The 16,158-nt window shown below is 40.6% G+C and overlaps 1 protein-coding gene across 2 annotated transcripts in view; it reads left to right on the top strand.

Moving 5' to 3' along the window:
- Window positions 1-16,158, top strand: part of LOC137610272 (myosin-10) — a 45,062-nt gene that overhangs the window by 15,843 nt on the left and 13,061 nt on the right. The window contains exons 4-15 of one of the 2 annotated variants that reach the window (XM_068337805.1): window positions 7,081-7,108; window positions 8,841-8,943; window positions 9,521-9,550; window positions 11,635-11,727; window positions 12,142-12,205; window positions 12,677-12,775; window positions 13,187-13,330; window positions 13,435-13,530; window positions 13,858-13,976; window positions 14,106-14,258; window positions 14,953-15,126; window positions 15,255-15,428. In XM_068337805.1, the coding sequence (XP_068193906.1) occupies window positions 7,081-7,108; window positions 8,841-8,943; window positions 9,521-9,550; window positions 11,635-11,727; window positions 12,142-12,205; window positions 12,677-12,775; window positions 13,187-13,330; window positions 13,435-13,530; window positions 13,858-13,976; window positions 14,106-14,258; window positions 14,953-15,126; window positions 15,255-15,428 (1,277 nt within the window). The remainder of the gene's footprint in view (window positions 1-7,080; window positions 7,109-8,840; window positions 8,944-9,520; window positions 9,551-11,634; window positions 11,728-12,141; window positions 12,206-12,676; window positions 12,776-13,186; window positions 13,331-13,434; window positions 13,531-13,857; window positions 13,977-14,105; window positions 14,259-14,952; window positions 15,127-15,254; window positions 15,429-16,158) is intronic. The other variant, XM_068337806.1, reaches the window with a different exon arrangement.

Raw genomic sequence — 16,158 nt, 5'->3', positions numbered from 1 at the left:
GTTACCTTTATATTACCCAAAAGACATTTTAACTGATGTTTTGGCACTGATTTCTACAATGAGGATTGTAATTTATGTGTGTGTGTGTGTGTGTGTGTGTGTGTGTGTGTGTGTGTGTGTGTGTGTGTGTGTGTGTGTGTGTGTGTGTGTGTGTAGCCTTAAAAGTATGCCACCAATAAATCATTTCCTTTTATTTCCTGAATTAACTAACATTAACACCAGGGGTCTGAGATTAACACCCAGAAAGGAGCAATTGTAGAGAGAAAATCTCAGAAGGTATGTGCCATTCTGGCAGGAAGTAATTTGAACCAACCATCCACCATTTTTACAATACTTTTACACCAGTGGAATCACCATATGCATGAGAAGGGAGGTGTGTGTGCACTTTTTTGTTTAGCTGAGAGTGAATCTCACCTCAAATAACGGTTTGTAAGTGAGCAGCCTACTGGCTATCACTCAAAATGTCTTATATGTTTGAAGTCGTTGCCGTGGTTTTAGGATTTTCACTGTGTGCAGTTGTACTTTACAACTTCTTTTATGAAGCAAACTGAAAAAGCTTGAACTCCAGGGTGGAAAAAATGTGTTATATCCAGTTGTAAAGACCCCAGACGAAGAGTATGTAATCAAGCCAGCTTCTGTTTTTCCAACACTGTTCTCTGTAGCTTCATCTTCCTGATCAGAAAACTGTTTCAAATCAAGTTTAGCCTCTCAATTATTGTCGTTCAGTGTTATGACAAATGAGTTTAATGAGAATGCATGTAAAATAATCATGCATTATTTCACAGCCGACTGCTAAGAATGTTTGTGAATACTGAAGTTTGGTTTGAGCACAGTGTGGAGAATGATTTTGCTGGTTGTGGTTTGAAGTCCTTAAATGTTTGCAGTAGTCTAAAGCCAAATTTTCTACCACCACATCATTATAAACAGGAAAAATGAGACTGCTCAGCCTTTGGTAACCATTACAGATGTTAACGTCACTGTTCTGGCATGCTCTTACTCTTTAACTGTAAAAATTGTCACATTAATGCAATTGGTGCAAAACGTTCCATGATGCACATGTTAGCTGTCACACGATACCCCAACACTAAAGGGTTAAATGTCAGGCTTAATTTGTTTTTGGAACACCAGCACGCTGCTTAAAATCACACGTCAGAGTGTCGTTGTTCTGTCGATTTTGTATTGTTCAGTGTGAACAAAAAGCCTTTGTAGAGAAGGGACTTTGTTTTGGTGCTGTTGCCTGATCTGTGTGAAAGTGGCGTCTGAATGGTATCCCCATGTAAAAATGAAATGAATAGATCATCACATGTACAGTACAAGTATGAAAACACACTGAGAAACTGACTGATAATTGGTATAGGGTACCCAGGCTGTACACGGTTAAATTGGGGCAATAATAAAGGGTCACGATGAAGTTTGGGGCTTGTTGAAACAGAGGGAGAGGGGGAATGCTCTGGAATGTGAAGAATGAGGGTTTGTTTAATCCTCACAGGGAATAAATTATTAGCAGCAACAGGAACCTTGCCGTGCAGCCCCATTCTCCTACTATTGGGGATCTGAAGCAAGATGTATGCGAGTATTGGTTCTGGTTTTGTGCGACCAACTTTAATTAATTACGTTAAATAACTTCAGCGTCACCGTAGTAACCAGTAACGGCTGCTGCATTAGTTGTAAGTGTTGGATTTCACTCCAGTGAATGAATGTATGTCACTAGGGAAATAGTTATATGTCTGAAAGTTGATTTTTCCTGTGTTGTCATTAAGGTTAACATTTAGCATGTATTTAAGTTGACACTGAACTTTGGTCCAACTGAAATCCTAATGAATGATTGGGCCAACTTATTTCCATTTCCCATTAGCCTCGCTTAAATGACAGGCAGTGAGTTTTTGTGGTGGAAATAACATTGCAACCAAATGTTCTGATGATGTGTGCAAATGTAAAACATCTGCTGGTGTGGAAAGTGATTGTACTCTGTAGTAACCTAAGTGAACTGAGTTTGCATCATTCATCGGGTGAGGGATTCAAAAATGAGAGCAGCAAAGAAAAAGGAAAACATAACTAGGGTAAAGACTATGGGATGGAGGGAAGATCTGAAAGGGAAGAGTAACCCCACTTTCGCCACCATTGCCTCCTGGGTAAATATGAACCAGTTGATGGTTGTCGTGGTGATCTGGGATGTAGCAGCTGCCAAGTGGGCCAAGGTGGGAGCACAAAACACACCCACTAATATCACAGGTCACTAATAAGTGCAAAGTGAATTTTATAAAATATATCTATCTCAAAAGTAACAAGTTGAATAAGACTCATGTATAAAAGCTCATAACAACACATTTATAAATACCAGGCTCAGATACTGGGTTCAGTCAACTCCATCTCTGAATGTGACCTCCAGGGGGGCATGATAATATCACTCCCTTCTCTTGTGAAGACTATGAGGTACACAGAGGATAATGATGCTGGTCCAGAAATGCTTCCATTCCTCTCCACGGAAGCAGAACTGAAACATCTTTCTGTAAACACAATTTGAAAGAGAGACTGGTGTGAAAGATATTTTAAAAAGTAGCCCCCATTCAATCTGAGCTTTTGCTCATCAGGGACGTTGAATAAAGCCGGCGCGAGCAGCAGTGAGCACACACTAACAGGTTCAATCAGTACAGGAGGTCTCAGAAACAATCACACCATGTCAGACCCGATTCGCATTATTAAATCCGTACTGCTTTCAACAGTGCTGTCTCCAACTATTTAGATTAAAGCTGATATCTCAAAATGTTATAGAAGTAATATTGGATCTGTTAATGGTTCGGCCCGCTATATGTACAGTATGAATGAGCATAGTGTTACATTAAATGCTATATAAATCAGACGTTTAACATCTGCTAGAATCTGTTTGTCTACTGCTTCTCCAGCTCGTTCCTGACATCAAACATGACCGAGTAGGAAAAATATGAAAGACAAAACTGTCCCATCAATGGGAAATTAGTTAATCATATATTTTTTTTATTGATTTACCTATTTACATAAACTATGCATGATCATTTCAGTGTGAAAAGGGTTTAAGAGTCTACACAAAAATTAAAGATAAACTGAATGGGTACTAAACAGGAAGATGAAGGGATACTTTTTGTTGTATTGCCTCTCACGGCAGTGGAAGTTGCCTGATAGCAGTCTGATTGCTTTCTACCTGATGGACATTTGTTTAATGGAAAACAAAGTTTTGTCAAAACTTCCTTTTGGGTTCTGGGAAGTTAAGTTTGTGTCTACTTTGTGTCTGACTGTGAGCATGAATGGAATCCTGAAGAGTATGGTGGATTAAAGGCATGATTTGCAGAAAGAGCCAACAGGTTTCGATGTGGAGCTGATAGGTTTCTTCAGAGGGATCAGTGGCCAAATGAAGGGTATAAAGAGAGAATCGGAGGTAAGCTGGGTAAATAGATGTCTGAGCAACAGAGAATGAACTGAGAACATCGAAAATTGTAATGCATTCCAAAGGGGATGTGTATTTCTGTTTCTTTTTTTTTTATCTTCACAATTTTTGTTCGGCTATTCCTTTCCTATCAGTCAGGTGCTGGAGCCTGTGTACATGTTCCTCGACCACATACACACTGTAACACATCCCAACCTCCATTTCAACATTCATCTCTTCTGTAATTTTCTTTCCAGGGACCAATCTGCCACATCAGTGACCTCATCAGTCAACGGGGGTCAGCTGAGGTCACCTTATCTTCCCCGCTAACCAGCTATGTCATTGTAATGAGACACAGGCGCACACTTGAGTATCTTCACAGATTTTGAAAGGCAGTCACGCAGTTTTTCGGAAATTCCTTTTGTCTTTGTGTTGTTGGTTCGTCCATTGAGCCGTGGTATCTGTTCCTGCTCATCCAGCTGCAATTCCAAACAAATAACTGCTGCTGGAGGGATAAAGCACAGTTCCCGTACACCAGAAGAAACAAATGTTCTTCAAATGTTGTTTATTAAGGCCCAGAACAACACTTGAGGTAATTGTGTGAGCATTCGGGCTGACTATATTTGTTGGGGACTTGAAAGGAGAAGCTGGGGAAGTTTAGCAATTGTGTATTTGGTTTTCATATTCATGATAACTCACGCAGCGTTGCGTGCCAAGGCCCAGTGAGACTGCATGTTGTTGTGATGAAAATCTGTGAGACTAATTAGCTTCAGGCTAATGTAGATGCGACTGAGAAACACTTATCGGTAATGGCTCCTCCACCTTCTTACTACTGGCCGAAATGTAGATTTTGTTACCAAACAGCATGTGCTGTTCTGTAAATATATAAAAGCGATTATAATAAGCAACTTGTTTATTAAGTAACATGGTATAGTAAGTCCAAAATGTGAAAATAGTGACAAAGAAATAAATGTGCAGTGGATCATAGAACTTGCAGATAATCACAACTTTGCTCTCTTTTTATTACTTAAAAAAACAGACAACTTTTCCCCAAAGTCTTAAAGAAAACATTATAAAGATGCAAGTTGCAATATAAACAAGAACCAATGCAGTCAGAGACTGCAACATCCCACGACACCCCTGAACAGTAACAGTTCTGTACAGGACAGTCAAAATGCAGGAGGATTTATTCATCCAGTGCCCATGAATATATGTCAGATACTTTACAACATGCCCCATTCACAGCTTTATTTTCTCACCCTTATGTTGTTTGCTAGTATGCTTGTCATTCCGCTTTTGTGCCAAATGACATTGGAGATTTCATAAAACTTATTCACAGCATCAACTGACAAACTAGGTCCTTCCATTCTTGTGACCTGTCACCTCTGGTGGAAAACAGAGGAAGGCCAAGGGTTGTCTGGGTTTGAAGATTTCAGATTCCCTGTTTTCACAAAGCTGACAAAAATGGTACAGATTGTGAGAATTATCAAGAATACATGAAGAAATAACAATTAACCTCCTGATGTGACTTCAGTATACTCTATTTTCACCTCAGACTTTCAAAAGCTCCACATTGCAAGTAATTAAACTTCTGTGCAAGTCTCCATGGCGCCATGGCGTCATCAAGGGAGATGACACCAGTTAAAAAGAGCAGCTCATCCAACACAGGTGTGCATCGTTCCTGTGAAATGTCATGTCAGCATTCATCATTTTTGATAAGAAAAAAACAAGTAATTTCTGGAAAAAGAGAAGAGCCAGTCTGTCAATGATGAAATGTCTCCAGGTGCAAAAACACAAACCAAAAGCCAAACAGTATGTGTCACCAGCTTTCGTTACCCGCAGGATATTCACACTTTAGTGCAAGAATAAATGGTCATTTGTGTGATGAAAGATAAGACCTTTAAGTCTGTCTGAACTGTCTGAAAGCTGACCCACGTCAGCAAGTTAATGAGTTATAGAAGACAATACTCACCGCAGTGGATGCTGCAAGTGAATATGATCTGTCAGAGGGCCAAAGAGCTATTTTACTATATAGAGAGAACTATATCTAAGGATTTCCAGGTTTCAGATTCAAGGGGAAAAAATGAGGACATTTCACCAAACACTTCATTTGTCTTGTGTCCCTATATATATTATCTCATACAGTATAACATCTAATGGTACATTAGTTCCCCGATTCCACAGCAATGCAGTTGAGAAAAATGTGAGTGCAGGGTGGCCCCATTCCCTTCAGTTTTACTGAGTTTAGGAATGTGGAGTTGTGCCCAAATTTGCCTATTTCAGGAAATGAAAATTTTTCTCACTTCCTGCCACAAGAATGTCAGCCAATCGATGGACAGCAGGGGGACTCACTCTCTGACAGCGGCAGGAAGCATCATTTAAATCAGATCTGTCGTCGTCTCGCTTTTTAATGAGTTTAGAGGAACCGAAACACTGAAAAGAGATGATGTTTGTCTACAGAGCTCCTGTATACCCGTCACCTCTGACCTGTGCCACTGACCCATCAGGCAGGGTCATTTCAAATACATCACCTGTCTCTTAAAAAACTGATGTGATATCAGGGTTCATCCACCACATTAACCTTACTGAACAACATGTGTTTTTTGTCACATTTTTTTCAGTGATTTTATGAGGTTGAATAATAAAAATAGTAGATTTATTGAATGCTTAGGCCTATTTGAAACTACCGTAGAGTTTTAAAATCATATAGGTTGAATTTAAATTAATAAATTATTGTATTTGGATAGAACATGATGGAGTTAGCAAAATTTTTAGTTTTTTACTTCAACATTTTGGGGCTTTTTCTTAATTTGTTCATTCAACATACAGTATTTTACAATCTCATGAGATAATTTGTTCATGGTCTTTATGAAGAAACCACTTCAATAGAATTAATATATGTAAAGTTTTTATATTTCATTGATTTGAACACATTTGGAATGAAAGGATTTTCTTGATGAAGGGTTACTTTCAAAACCATTTGCTCTTGACAGAAAATGTCTGATAATTTGTAGAGAAATTTACATAGTAGCACCTCCCCTCTCATTATGAAACAAATACACTGTGTACATACTGTTTTCCTGTGGGTATCTTAAATTATGGTATGCTCTGATTTTTTATTTCTGTCAGCAAATAAACAGGTCAGATCCATGTCGGTCCTGGTCGTTGCTGCTCTTTGTAGTGCGCAGCGGGACTTTTGGAGTTAAGGGTTCACACTTGAGTGGGCAGAGATAATCCTGTCATCTGGAAGTGGGTCTGAATTCCTCTGATGAAAGGTGTCAGGGCTTTGGTTACTGGTATGGGTGTCGGTTTACTGCCGTTACGCAGCATGGCTCTGTCGTTGTCTGGATGAAGGAGGCTGAAGAATGGTTCATTGGCCGTAAAATGTATTGTTGGCACAAACACACTGTAGATTAATGAGAGCCCGGCGTCCATGTAGCAACATCTCAGTTTTTCCTATTATCCTCTGAAGAAATGAACACACTTATGTCAGAATTGATTCTACTGTTCAGTCTGACCCAGCATGCTGTAGCCACCCACGGAGGCTGCTGATGGTGCTTCCTAAGTCAACAAACAGAAGTTTAATCACATTTTGATGTCCAAAATCCAACCGCATCATTCTGTTTCAAGTGAAAGAAATGGTCAAGGAAAGATTCTAACTGATTTTTTTCTCTTAACAGATCGCGAGGACCAATCAATTCTTTGCACGTAAGTAGTGTTTTTTTCTCTCTCTCCTGGAGTGTATTCTCTCTTGTTTCTAGTAACGCAGCAGCTCCACGGGCTGGAAAATTGGAGATCAAGATTCTATATGTGCACCTCTGTCCAGTTATTTCATGTGAAGGCAGTGCTAGAAGCCTTTTCTTGATGTTGAATTGCTTACCTACAACAAATCCAAGGGTAGGAAGGAAGAAACAAACATGAAATAGAGAGTTGTTGGATGGACTGTCACTTTTTCAGTAGATAGTGGTTGTGTCTCCGTAAAATATTGTTTTCTAAATCTCCTTTTATGTTTCTCTCATCTTGAGTCAATTGGCCAACTCCCATTATCTCGCTGTTTTATTTAAAGACTAGTTTCATAGACTTCTTTCTGGGCACTGGGCCACAAAAGTTCTACCCAGTACTACTGGAGTTATGAGTGCGGTTGGGTGCCTTGCCTTCGTCTGCTTTGACAGAGTAATTAAGTGCCGCGCTGTTGGTCTTTGGTTGTCGTAACCGATGAACTACTGCATAATCCATTCCAAATTGTGAAAACAACACCCCCTGTTGTTGAGAATGGAGCCATTTCAACTTTGTCGCCTCGTTATTTAAGTTTGGTGAAGCTGTTAATCACAGTAAAGACATCTACACTGAATTAGGTACAACACACATGCAAGTAAAAAATCATTATTGAAGAAGCTACAGAGGCAACTTTGTAAAAGCTTCGCTAATGTATTAGGAATGCGAACACACACATCCAACAGTCAATGACTGCCAAGTATCTGAGCAAAAAGCCCAAATGGACCATGAGTTAAAATCAGTAGGTCTGAGTTGGAGTTTATATTTTACCAGTTTTCCAGCGTGTCAGGACACAGCATGTGTTAGTGAATAGAAAGACATGTCCTCAATATCCCTGTCGTTAAACTGAGACGTGGGATCATCCTCAGGTGCACTGCAGTGGTTTGGGTCAAAAGATATGGTTGTGACTCAGATTCATCAACTCATTTTGACAAATAACAAATATCCTGAGATTATCACTATTGGGGGGGGAAAAAATCTCAGATGGTTGTTCAACAGAAAAGAGTGTGAGACCTATAGGCTTTGTCTGTATGTTAGAGGAACCGCCCATTGAGTTCCAGGGCAGCAGCTAAAAGTGCAGTGCTCTTTGTCAAAATAGCTAATAACCAGCTAGACTAAAGCCACTGGTATGCAGCTAGTGTTGCTGGCCAGGCCTCGGTGTTGGCCCTGGTTTTTGGGGTACTGAGTCCTGACTGTGGCAGCTGTGGATGGTCATGCCTGAACAGAGCCATCATTAGAGAGAGCCCAAAAGCTTGGAAACTTTGGACGTCAGCCCACCAAACTGAAGGGTTCTTCTGTCAACAACGAAAAGCTTGATGGATGTTCAATCTTTCCTTCTTTCTGTCTTTATTATTTCCTCTGGGTTCGTCCATCCACTCTTTACCAGTGTAATGAAGAGGAAGACCTGTTTTGGAAGAGGATTTGCATGCCTCCTAAATTTTAAACAACTTATATAGATTTTTCCTTTTAATGTTGCTATGACTCACAGCTGTAAGCCTGCAGTTCATGATTGCAGAATGTTGTGATTACTTATAGGAACTAATGAGGAATGCAAAAACCAAAGTTGAAAATGTGTTTGTTGATTTTCTCTTTTTTGTTCTTCATGGAATCACACTTTTGCTCCCTCTGCGCGAGTCAACACACTATCCATCACATTTGTTTTCAGAGGTGAATCAGGCGCTGGCAAGACGGAGAACACGAAGAAAGTCATCCAGTACCTGGCCCACGTTGCCTCCTCACACAAAGGACGCAAAGACCACAACATTCCTGTGAGAGCTGCACTGCCTACATGTTTCCTTCTCTTCTCTCCTCTAATCTTTGCTAATAGTCCATCATTTAATTTCTTTTTAAAAAAACTTAGAGGCATCTTTTGAACCCTTATATGTTCTTATTCCTTTTGTGCAGGTTAGTTAATGCCACAGTATTAGAGGATAAATACGCCTCTCATATCTGTCCATCAGCCCATTATCTTAGCTTAGCACAAAGACTAACGCAATGCCTAGCAGTCCTGGTAAAGCCTGATTTGATTAAACAAATCACATATAAGCCTTTATTTGTCTCCATATATTTGTTTAATCAGTGCATAAATCTGTTGCTAATCTAACTCTGCTAGAAAGCAAATAAGCGTGCTTCCCCAAATGTCAGTCAATGAAAGTAATAATATTATGTAGTGGCACAAGTCACATATGGTGTAGTAATCTACTGCTAACCTGCTTAATGTCATCCAATGCCATTTTGTGCGTCCTGATGCTGAGCTAATGTACTGTGGTTCTGTTTCCTGTGGCTTGTGTCTGACATGAGCGCTTCAGGATCTAACACTTGCATTTGTCTATCCATAACAAACAGCCCGAATCTCCCAAAGCATTCAAGCTCCAGGCAAGTGTATCTCCTGCTTTCTCAAACAGAGTGTGGTGACTGTTGTGTGTACGTGCATGCCCCTCTATAAATCTCAGCTGCTTCTCTAATGATGTTGACGGATTAATCTGAGCTTCTCTTTTTATGAGGTATTTGTTTGTGCTGGCTCAGTCTCCTCACATGATTATTGAAGCCCAGTGAATCAGCCGTTAAAACAGCAGGGTGTGATATTAAAACACTTTGTTCTATCACTTGGTTTCTGGTTGAGCAGTTTATTTATTGATAGCTGCAAATTGAGAAAATTTATCGGAAGCACTCGTCAAGAAACCTAAACAAAAGTATTAAAAACATTTTTGCATTAAATGCTAGCTAATGATGAACCCAGTAGCGTTTTTGTGGCCTGTTGGCCCTTTATGTTTTTACATGGGGACATGGACTGTAAAACCAATTGGAAAATCAAACCATGGCCACACTGATCATCACTCTCATATCTTTTATGCTCATCTTTTACATTTTATTATAGTAATTATGTTGTTCTTTACGAGCACATGTAAAATAGAAATATCAAATATAAATCATCCTTGAAATGACGCTTGATAAAATCTTTCATATGTATATGCATGTTTTTCATTGGCAATGAATTCCAGATGCATGTGCGTAGTTTCAGTGGTATTTCATAAATAATCGGCCTTTTCTTCATCCCTGGTTGTGATAATCTCATTTGCTGCCCGGTCAGTAACTAGACTAAGGGAAGCTTCTGTGTTGTTGTTGCCTCACCTGCAGATTATAATCCACAGTGTTTTGTCCTGGAGGAAACACAAATCAGACTCTGCTGACATTGTTCTTATTTTGTCTCACCATTGTCTTTCTTTCCTGCTTTCTATGAAACATGATACATCCAAACTTGACTCTTCATTGTTGAATTTATCTATCGACCATTTGTTTTCCCTGAATCAACTCCCTGGTGTTTCTTTGTCTTCTGTAAAACTAGCACCAAAATCCTGGGTCTCAAGTGAAACCTTTGACCTGGACTTTTAGGCCCACGCAGTCTTAATGAATGCCTGTTTAAAACACTGCATTTTAGCATCTGAGAGCTAGCAGCTGTAACTCGAGGCTTGAGTACTCCCCTGTTGGTGAACGCCATCCACACTGACCTCCTTAATGCTGCTTCCCCTCCTGTGTTGCATTATGGTTCCTCTGAGCACAGGCCAGAGGAATGTAGAACCAGGAATCGAGGCAGAACGAAGATGTGGTGAGGGAGACAAGTTTACAGGGGGTGAGTAGAGGAGAGACGTACAAGTGTAGAAGAGGTAAAGCAAACCACAAAGGGCCAGACTTTCATATTGTTATCAGTTAGGAAGTCATGACCGCCTGTTTGTGTCTCTACTGAAGGCAACTGAAGTTCCTCTCAACAGCTAATTCTCACTGGCCTAAAGCATCACTCCAAGGAGTGTGTTGGAGACAGAACAAGACTGGGTCTGATATTCTATAGAAGCTATTTCTGTACGCCCAGTGCCCTGGAGAGAAGAGATTGTGTCATTTGTGGAGAAACTGGAGGTTTCATGAGCTGCAGGGAATGTCCCAACCACCAGTTCACCCACATTTTTGAGATTTAAGAGGAGGCCATCATTACTGTCGTAGTCATACAGCCTTTTGATATATAAGGTATATCATCACAACCATAGGAATGCCTGGGCTAGAAGAAGGCTCTCTCCAATCTACCCAAAAGCAAAAACTCACTGTAGAGCATTTGTCAGAACACCCAAACTATACGGCTTTTGCGGCTTCACAAGTTCCTTCGAACTATTTGGTAATCTTGGTCCATTAACATGTCGAGCTCCCCTGACAAAAATCACATTGTCCTGCAGTTGACATTAGTAAATCCAGCAGAGCCACAAGGAACTGCTGACTGTCTGAGAGATTGGTTTGGCAGATAACCTTGACCACATTTTTTCCAACGAAGAACTGATTTTGCCTCATCAGCTTATGTATGTCTTGGCAGACAGAGAAAAATGTGCTAAATAGTGATAAAAGCTTCATTACATGGTGCCAGGCGTTGAAGGTTTGACGGCCAGTAGACCTCTTACCTCTTTCTTTCTCCACAGGGTGAGTTGGAACGCCAACTCCTGCAAGCCAACCCCATTCTTGAATCCTTTGGCAATGCTAAGACAGTGAAAAACGATAATTCATCTCGCTTTGTGAGTCTACAATTCCTATTAAATCATCATTCTCTGACTTTAATTGATTGTGCAGGTGCTCTCCAGAATGAAAATAGATTTATCCTGTTCCAGTTTCACAATTAATAAAAATTGGGGAATCAAAAGTGTAGCTATTTTACAATATTGGAATGCACTAAACACATACATTCACATTTATGGACTGGAAACCTCAGACATGCCTGAGATTTTTTTGTGACCTGTCAATCTAGCTTCTCCTAATATAGAAATTATATTGTCCACTGTATCCACATTGTGATTTTTAAAATACATCAGTGTCTGAAGGGAGAAGAAATATACGACCCATACAGCGAAATCAAAGGCTTCTTAATGTGTATTTAAGTGTCAACCAGCCAAACTGCTGTTTTTAACACATACGTGTCTTGTTTCCTGCAGGGGAAGTTCATCAGAATCAACTTTGATGTCACGGGCTACATTGTTGGGGCCAATATTGAAACATGTATCCTCATTACTGGGAGAGGCTTAAGGAACAGGAGGTCAAAGGATTGTTTCAAACACAGTTGGAGTGTAGAGCTGTGGTGGAACCACGGTTTATGCTGACCTCAAGAATACCATTCTGCATATTTCTCAGACACCGCCAGAACCATGTATTTTTGTTGGTCCTCCATTTTTATTCAGGTTTATTTATGCTTGGTGAGATATTAAATGGAAAGTCCTTAGGATAACACTTGTAGATAAAGATTTGATACCCTATGATTTCTATTAAGACTTTATGAAAAGAAATGGTTTTGTTTTTGAAAACACTTCATGAAAAGTGCTTTCCTGTCCAGCTTTGTGTGATAGTGGTTAGATAAAATGACCTGTTCTACTGTGCAGAAATTTTACTATCTGTTTTTTAACTCACTTTTTTTCACTTGCCTTCCTATTTTTATGATGTCATAACCTGGGAAGTACTTAACATTTTCTTCAGACCTTCTGGAGAAGTCGAGGGCCATTAGACAGGCCAAAGATGAGAGGACCTTCCACATTTTCTATCGCCTGCTGGCTGGGGCTGGGGAGCATCTGCGAAGTAAGCATCTGACAACTGCTATGAGAAGTTAAAGCAGAGAACAGTCAAATGGAGGTTTCTTGTTTGTACTAATTTGCTTCAGGCAAGCAACAGAGCTAAAGGAAGCTGGTTTTAATTTGCATCACGTAAATTTTCCATGTTGATACGTTGATTCCTGAGGATTTAAAAAATGTTTAGACATTTCAAGCCAGCACTTTTTGCATGTTTCTCTGAAATAGGTGATTCAAAAGTCTGCAGGATATTTTCTTTACTGATCCACTTTCTGTAGAGCAGGGCTGGGCAGGTACTGTATTTTCCAGATGAATGTAAGAATAATGCCAAAATCCGCATACAACATGGTTTTAATGCTCATTAAAAAACAGAATTTGATTAAAGTAAGTCAAAAAATACTGTTGTTCTCTCCATTTCTAGCGGACCTGCTCCTCGAAGGCTTCAACAACTACCGTTTCCTGTCAAACGGTAACATTCCCATCCCTGGCCAACAGGACAAGGATAATTTCCAGGAGACAATGGATGCCATGCACATCATGAGTTTCTCCCATGACGAGATTGTCTGTGAGTAGTACAATACTTCCAGATGTGCCCTAAAATGTAATGTAACCTCATTCTCGTCTTTCTACAATTACATTCCATCTCCACCATTACCTTTTCCCTTCCAGGCATGTTGAAAGTAGTTTCTGCAGTGCTGCAGTTCGGAAACATTGTCTTTAAGAAAGAGAGAAACACCGATCAGGCCTCTATGCCCGAGAACACAGGTAAACACCCAGTATTCACACAGTTGTGTCAGTCAGCAGGAAAAACAATCTGTCCAAAAAATTTCCCCTTCTGGAATTATTAAAGGGTTGATTATTATGTTGATTGTTATTATTTGGGGGTCTCAGCCCAGCCAGGACCGTTGAGTTTCTGTAATTTATTCTAGGTTGGTGGAATGCTTTCAGATTTACTGTTTTGATTTAATAATGTGAACATAGCATCAGACCTACGTCTAAGTTCTGGTGACTGTACACAACACAAAGCTGGAGCCGTGTAATGTACATGTTGTGAATAATAAATTTCTCACTGTCTAATTCCTTGTGTCCCAGCGGCACAGAAACTCTGCCACCTGCTTGGGATGAATGTCATGGAATTCACCAGAGCTATTCTTACCCCAAGAATCAAAGTGGGACGAGATTATGTCCAGAAGGCACAGACCAAAGAACAGGTAACTGACCATTTAGCTCTGTCAGTGAGGGCTGTGCATTCATTACTATTGAATAGCTGAAAACATCCAACCTGCTTCAGCTGGTTTGATGTCATAGCATGATAACGATGACTTCTTTCTTCACCCCAGGCTGACTTTGCTGTTGAGGCCCTGGCCAAAGCCACCTATGAGCGTCTGTTTCGCTGGCTGGTGCACCGCATCAACAAGGCTCTGGATAGGACCAAACGACAGGGGGCTTCTTTCATCGGCATCCTGGACATTGCTGGGTTTGAGATCTTTGAGGTGCGGATTGTTGTGTTTTAATTTCCACAACATACAGAAATAGGTGATGTTCAGGCAGACGGCCAGAAGTTGGCAGATCTGGTCAGGGTTGAGTTTTTTCTGTCACTGAGGATGTTAGCCTGTAAAAGCCGTTATTGTTTCCACTGCCTCCATTGTGGGAACACATGTGAACAGGGAGGTGACATCATAGGACACCATGGTCTCATCTGTATCCAGTCTCAATCCTCTCACCTTTTCCACAAAGTCTATAGAGTTCTGTATATGGAAGGGATTATTCCCCACTAACTGGGCTAAAATGGTGGCTACATGTTTGGTGAAGTTGTATGTGATGCTGCTGACGGATATGTCTGAGGGCGACTCTTTGTTTTTGAATTCTGTGGAGGCCATACATGCATGGAATGGCTTCCCCAGGGTACAGGTGAAGGTACTGCAGGCAGTTTATAGTTTCATCCTTCTGAAGCTTCTATAGATAATCCACAGACTTCTTTTTGTAGCTGCTGGTTAGATCGTTCTTCAGGGACTCATCAGTGCTGCTGTCTCTGAGTAAAGACAGTACCTTGCCATGGTAATCTGTCGTTTTCAGGATTACAATCAATCTATCAACTTTTATTTTTCAAGCACTTAATCACATCAGCAGACCTTTCAAAGCGCTTTTACAGACAGGGAAACCCAACAGATTTCTGCTTCTTTTCAGCTGAACTCCTTCGAGCAGCTGTGCATCAACTACACCAATGAGAAGCTGCAGCAGCTCTTCAACCACACCATGTTCATCCTGGAGCAGGAGGAGTACCAGAGGGAGGGCATCGAGTGGAGTTTCATCGACTTCGGCCTGGACCTGCAGCCCTGCATTGACCTCATTGAGAGACCTGTAAGTATTTTCCATCTGTCTGTGGGACTCTATGTGTCTTCACATGCGTCTAGTTAGATATATAAGTACTGTTATTGATCCCCATGGATTTTTGGGAATGTGTTATACAAACTGTGTTTCCTCCTCAGACAAACCCACCTGGTATCCTCGCTCTGCTGGATGAGGAGTGCTGGTTTCCCAAGGCCACCGATAAAACCTTTATAGACAAGGTGCTGCAGGAGCAGGGAACTCACACCAAGTTTCAGAAGCCACGTCAGCTGAAGGACAAGGCTGACTTCTGCATCATTCACTATGCTGGCCGGGTATGGATTTCAAACCATTAAAGTGTCTCCTGTTCTGACGGCTCTCTTGGGAACTCTAGCTCATTGGATGTTCTGCTTCCTTGAAAGCAGCTCATAAAAAGTGCAAAAATGCTCAAACATAGAGATCAGCTATTCCACGTCTTGATTTTAAGATTTTTTGGGGGGCACAGACTTGTCCGAAGCCACCATGAACCAGGTCATTGCCTGAGAACAATGGTCCAGTTGTCGTACTGCTGCTGTAGGAAGCCCACATCTGGTTCACATTGGTGTGTTGTTGGGTCTTTGGTGTCTCGTGGTTACATAAGAGCGTTTCAACTTTTCCCTGATGTGATGGGCTGCCGTCTGCAAAGAAAAATTACAGGCCTCTGCATTCCAGAGAGGATGCTTGACAGTCACTCTGTGAAAGTTGATATCATCCGCTGAGTGATTGTATTTATTTTTATTTACCTGCATCTTTTTCTTTTCTCCCACATTTGTATGAACACAAACCTGAGCTTTACCATGACAAACAAGTAAAAGCCTGAGAAACTTCCAATATTTGACTTTGAAACCAGCAATAAATTTAAACTTCGTTAAATAAATCCTCCATGACAAATTGAAAATAAGTACAAACACTCCAAGTTTGCTTTTCCAGGATTCTGATGAAACCCATCTGGAGATCTTACATTCCTGATCTCAGGTTGCCGGCTGTGTCAGTTAGTTCCTATGCTCTCCTCTGATCCAACATTCT

The sequence above is a fragment of the Antennarius striatus genome, chromosome 16, assembly GCF_040054535.1.
Source record: "Antennarius striatus isolate MH-2024 chromosome 16, ASM4005453v1, whole genome shotgun sequence".
Classification (NCBI taxonomy): domain Eukaryota; kingdom Metazoa; phylum Chordata; class Actinopteri; order Lophiiformes; family Antennariidae; genus Antennarius; species Antennarius striatus.
Note: the sequence above shows the minus strand (reverse complement) of the source record. Positions and strands in the feature narration are given on the sequence as shown.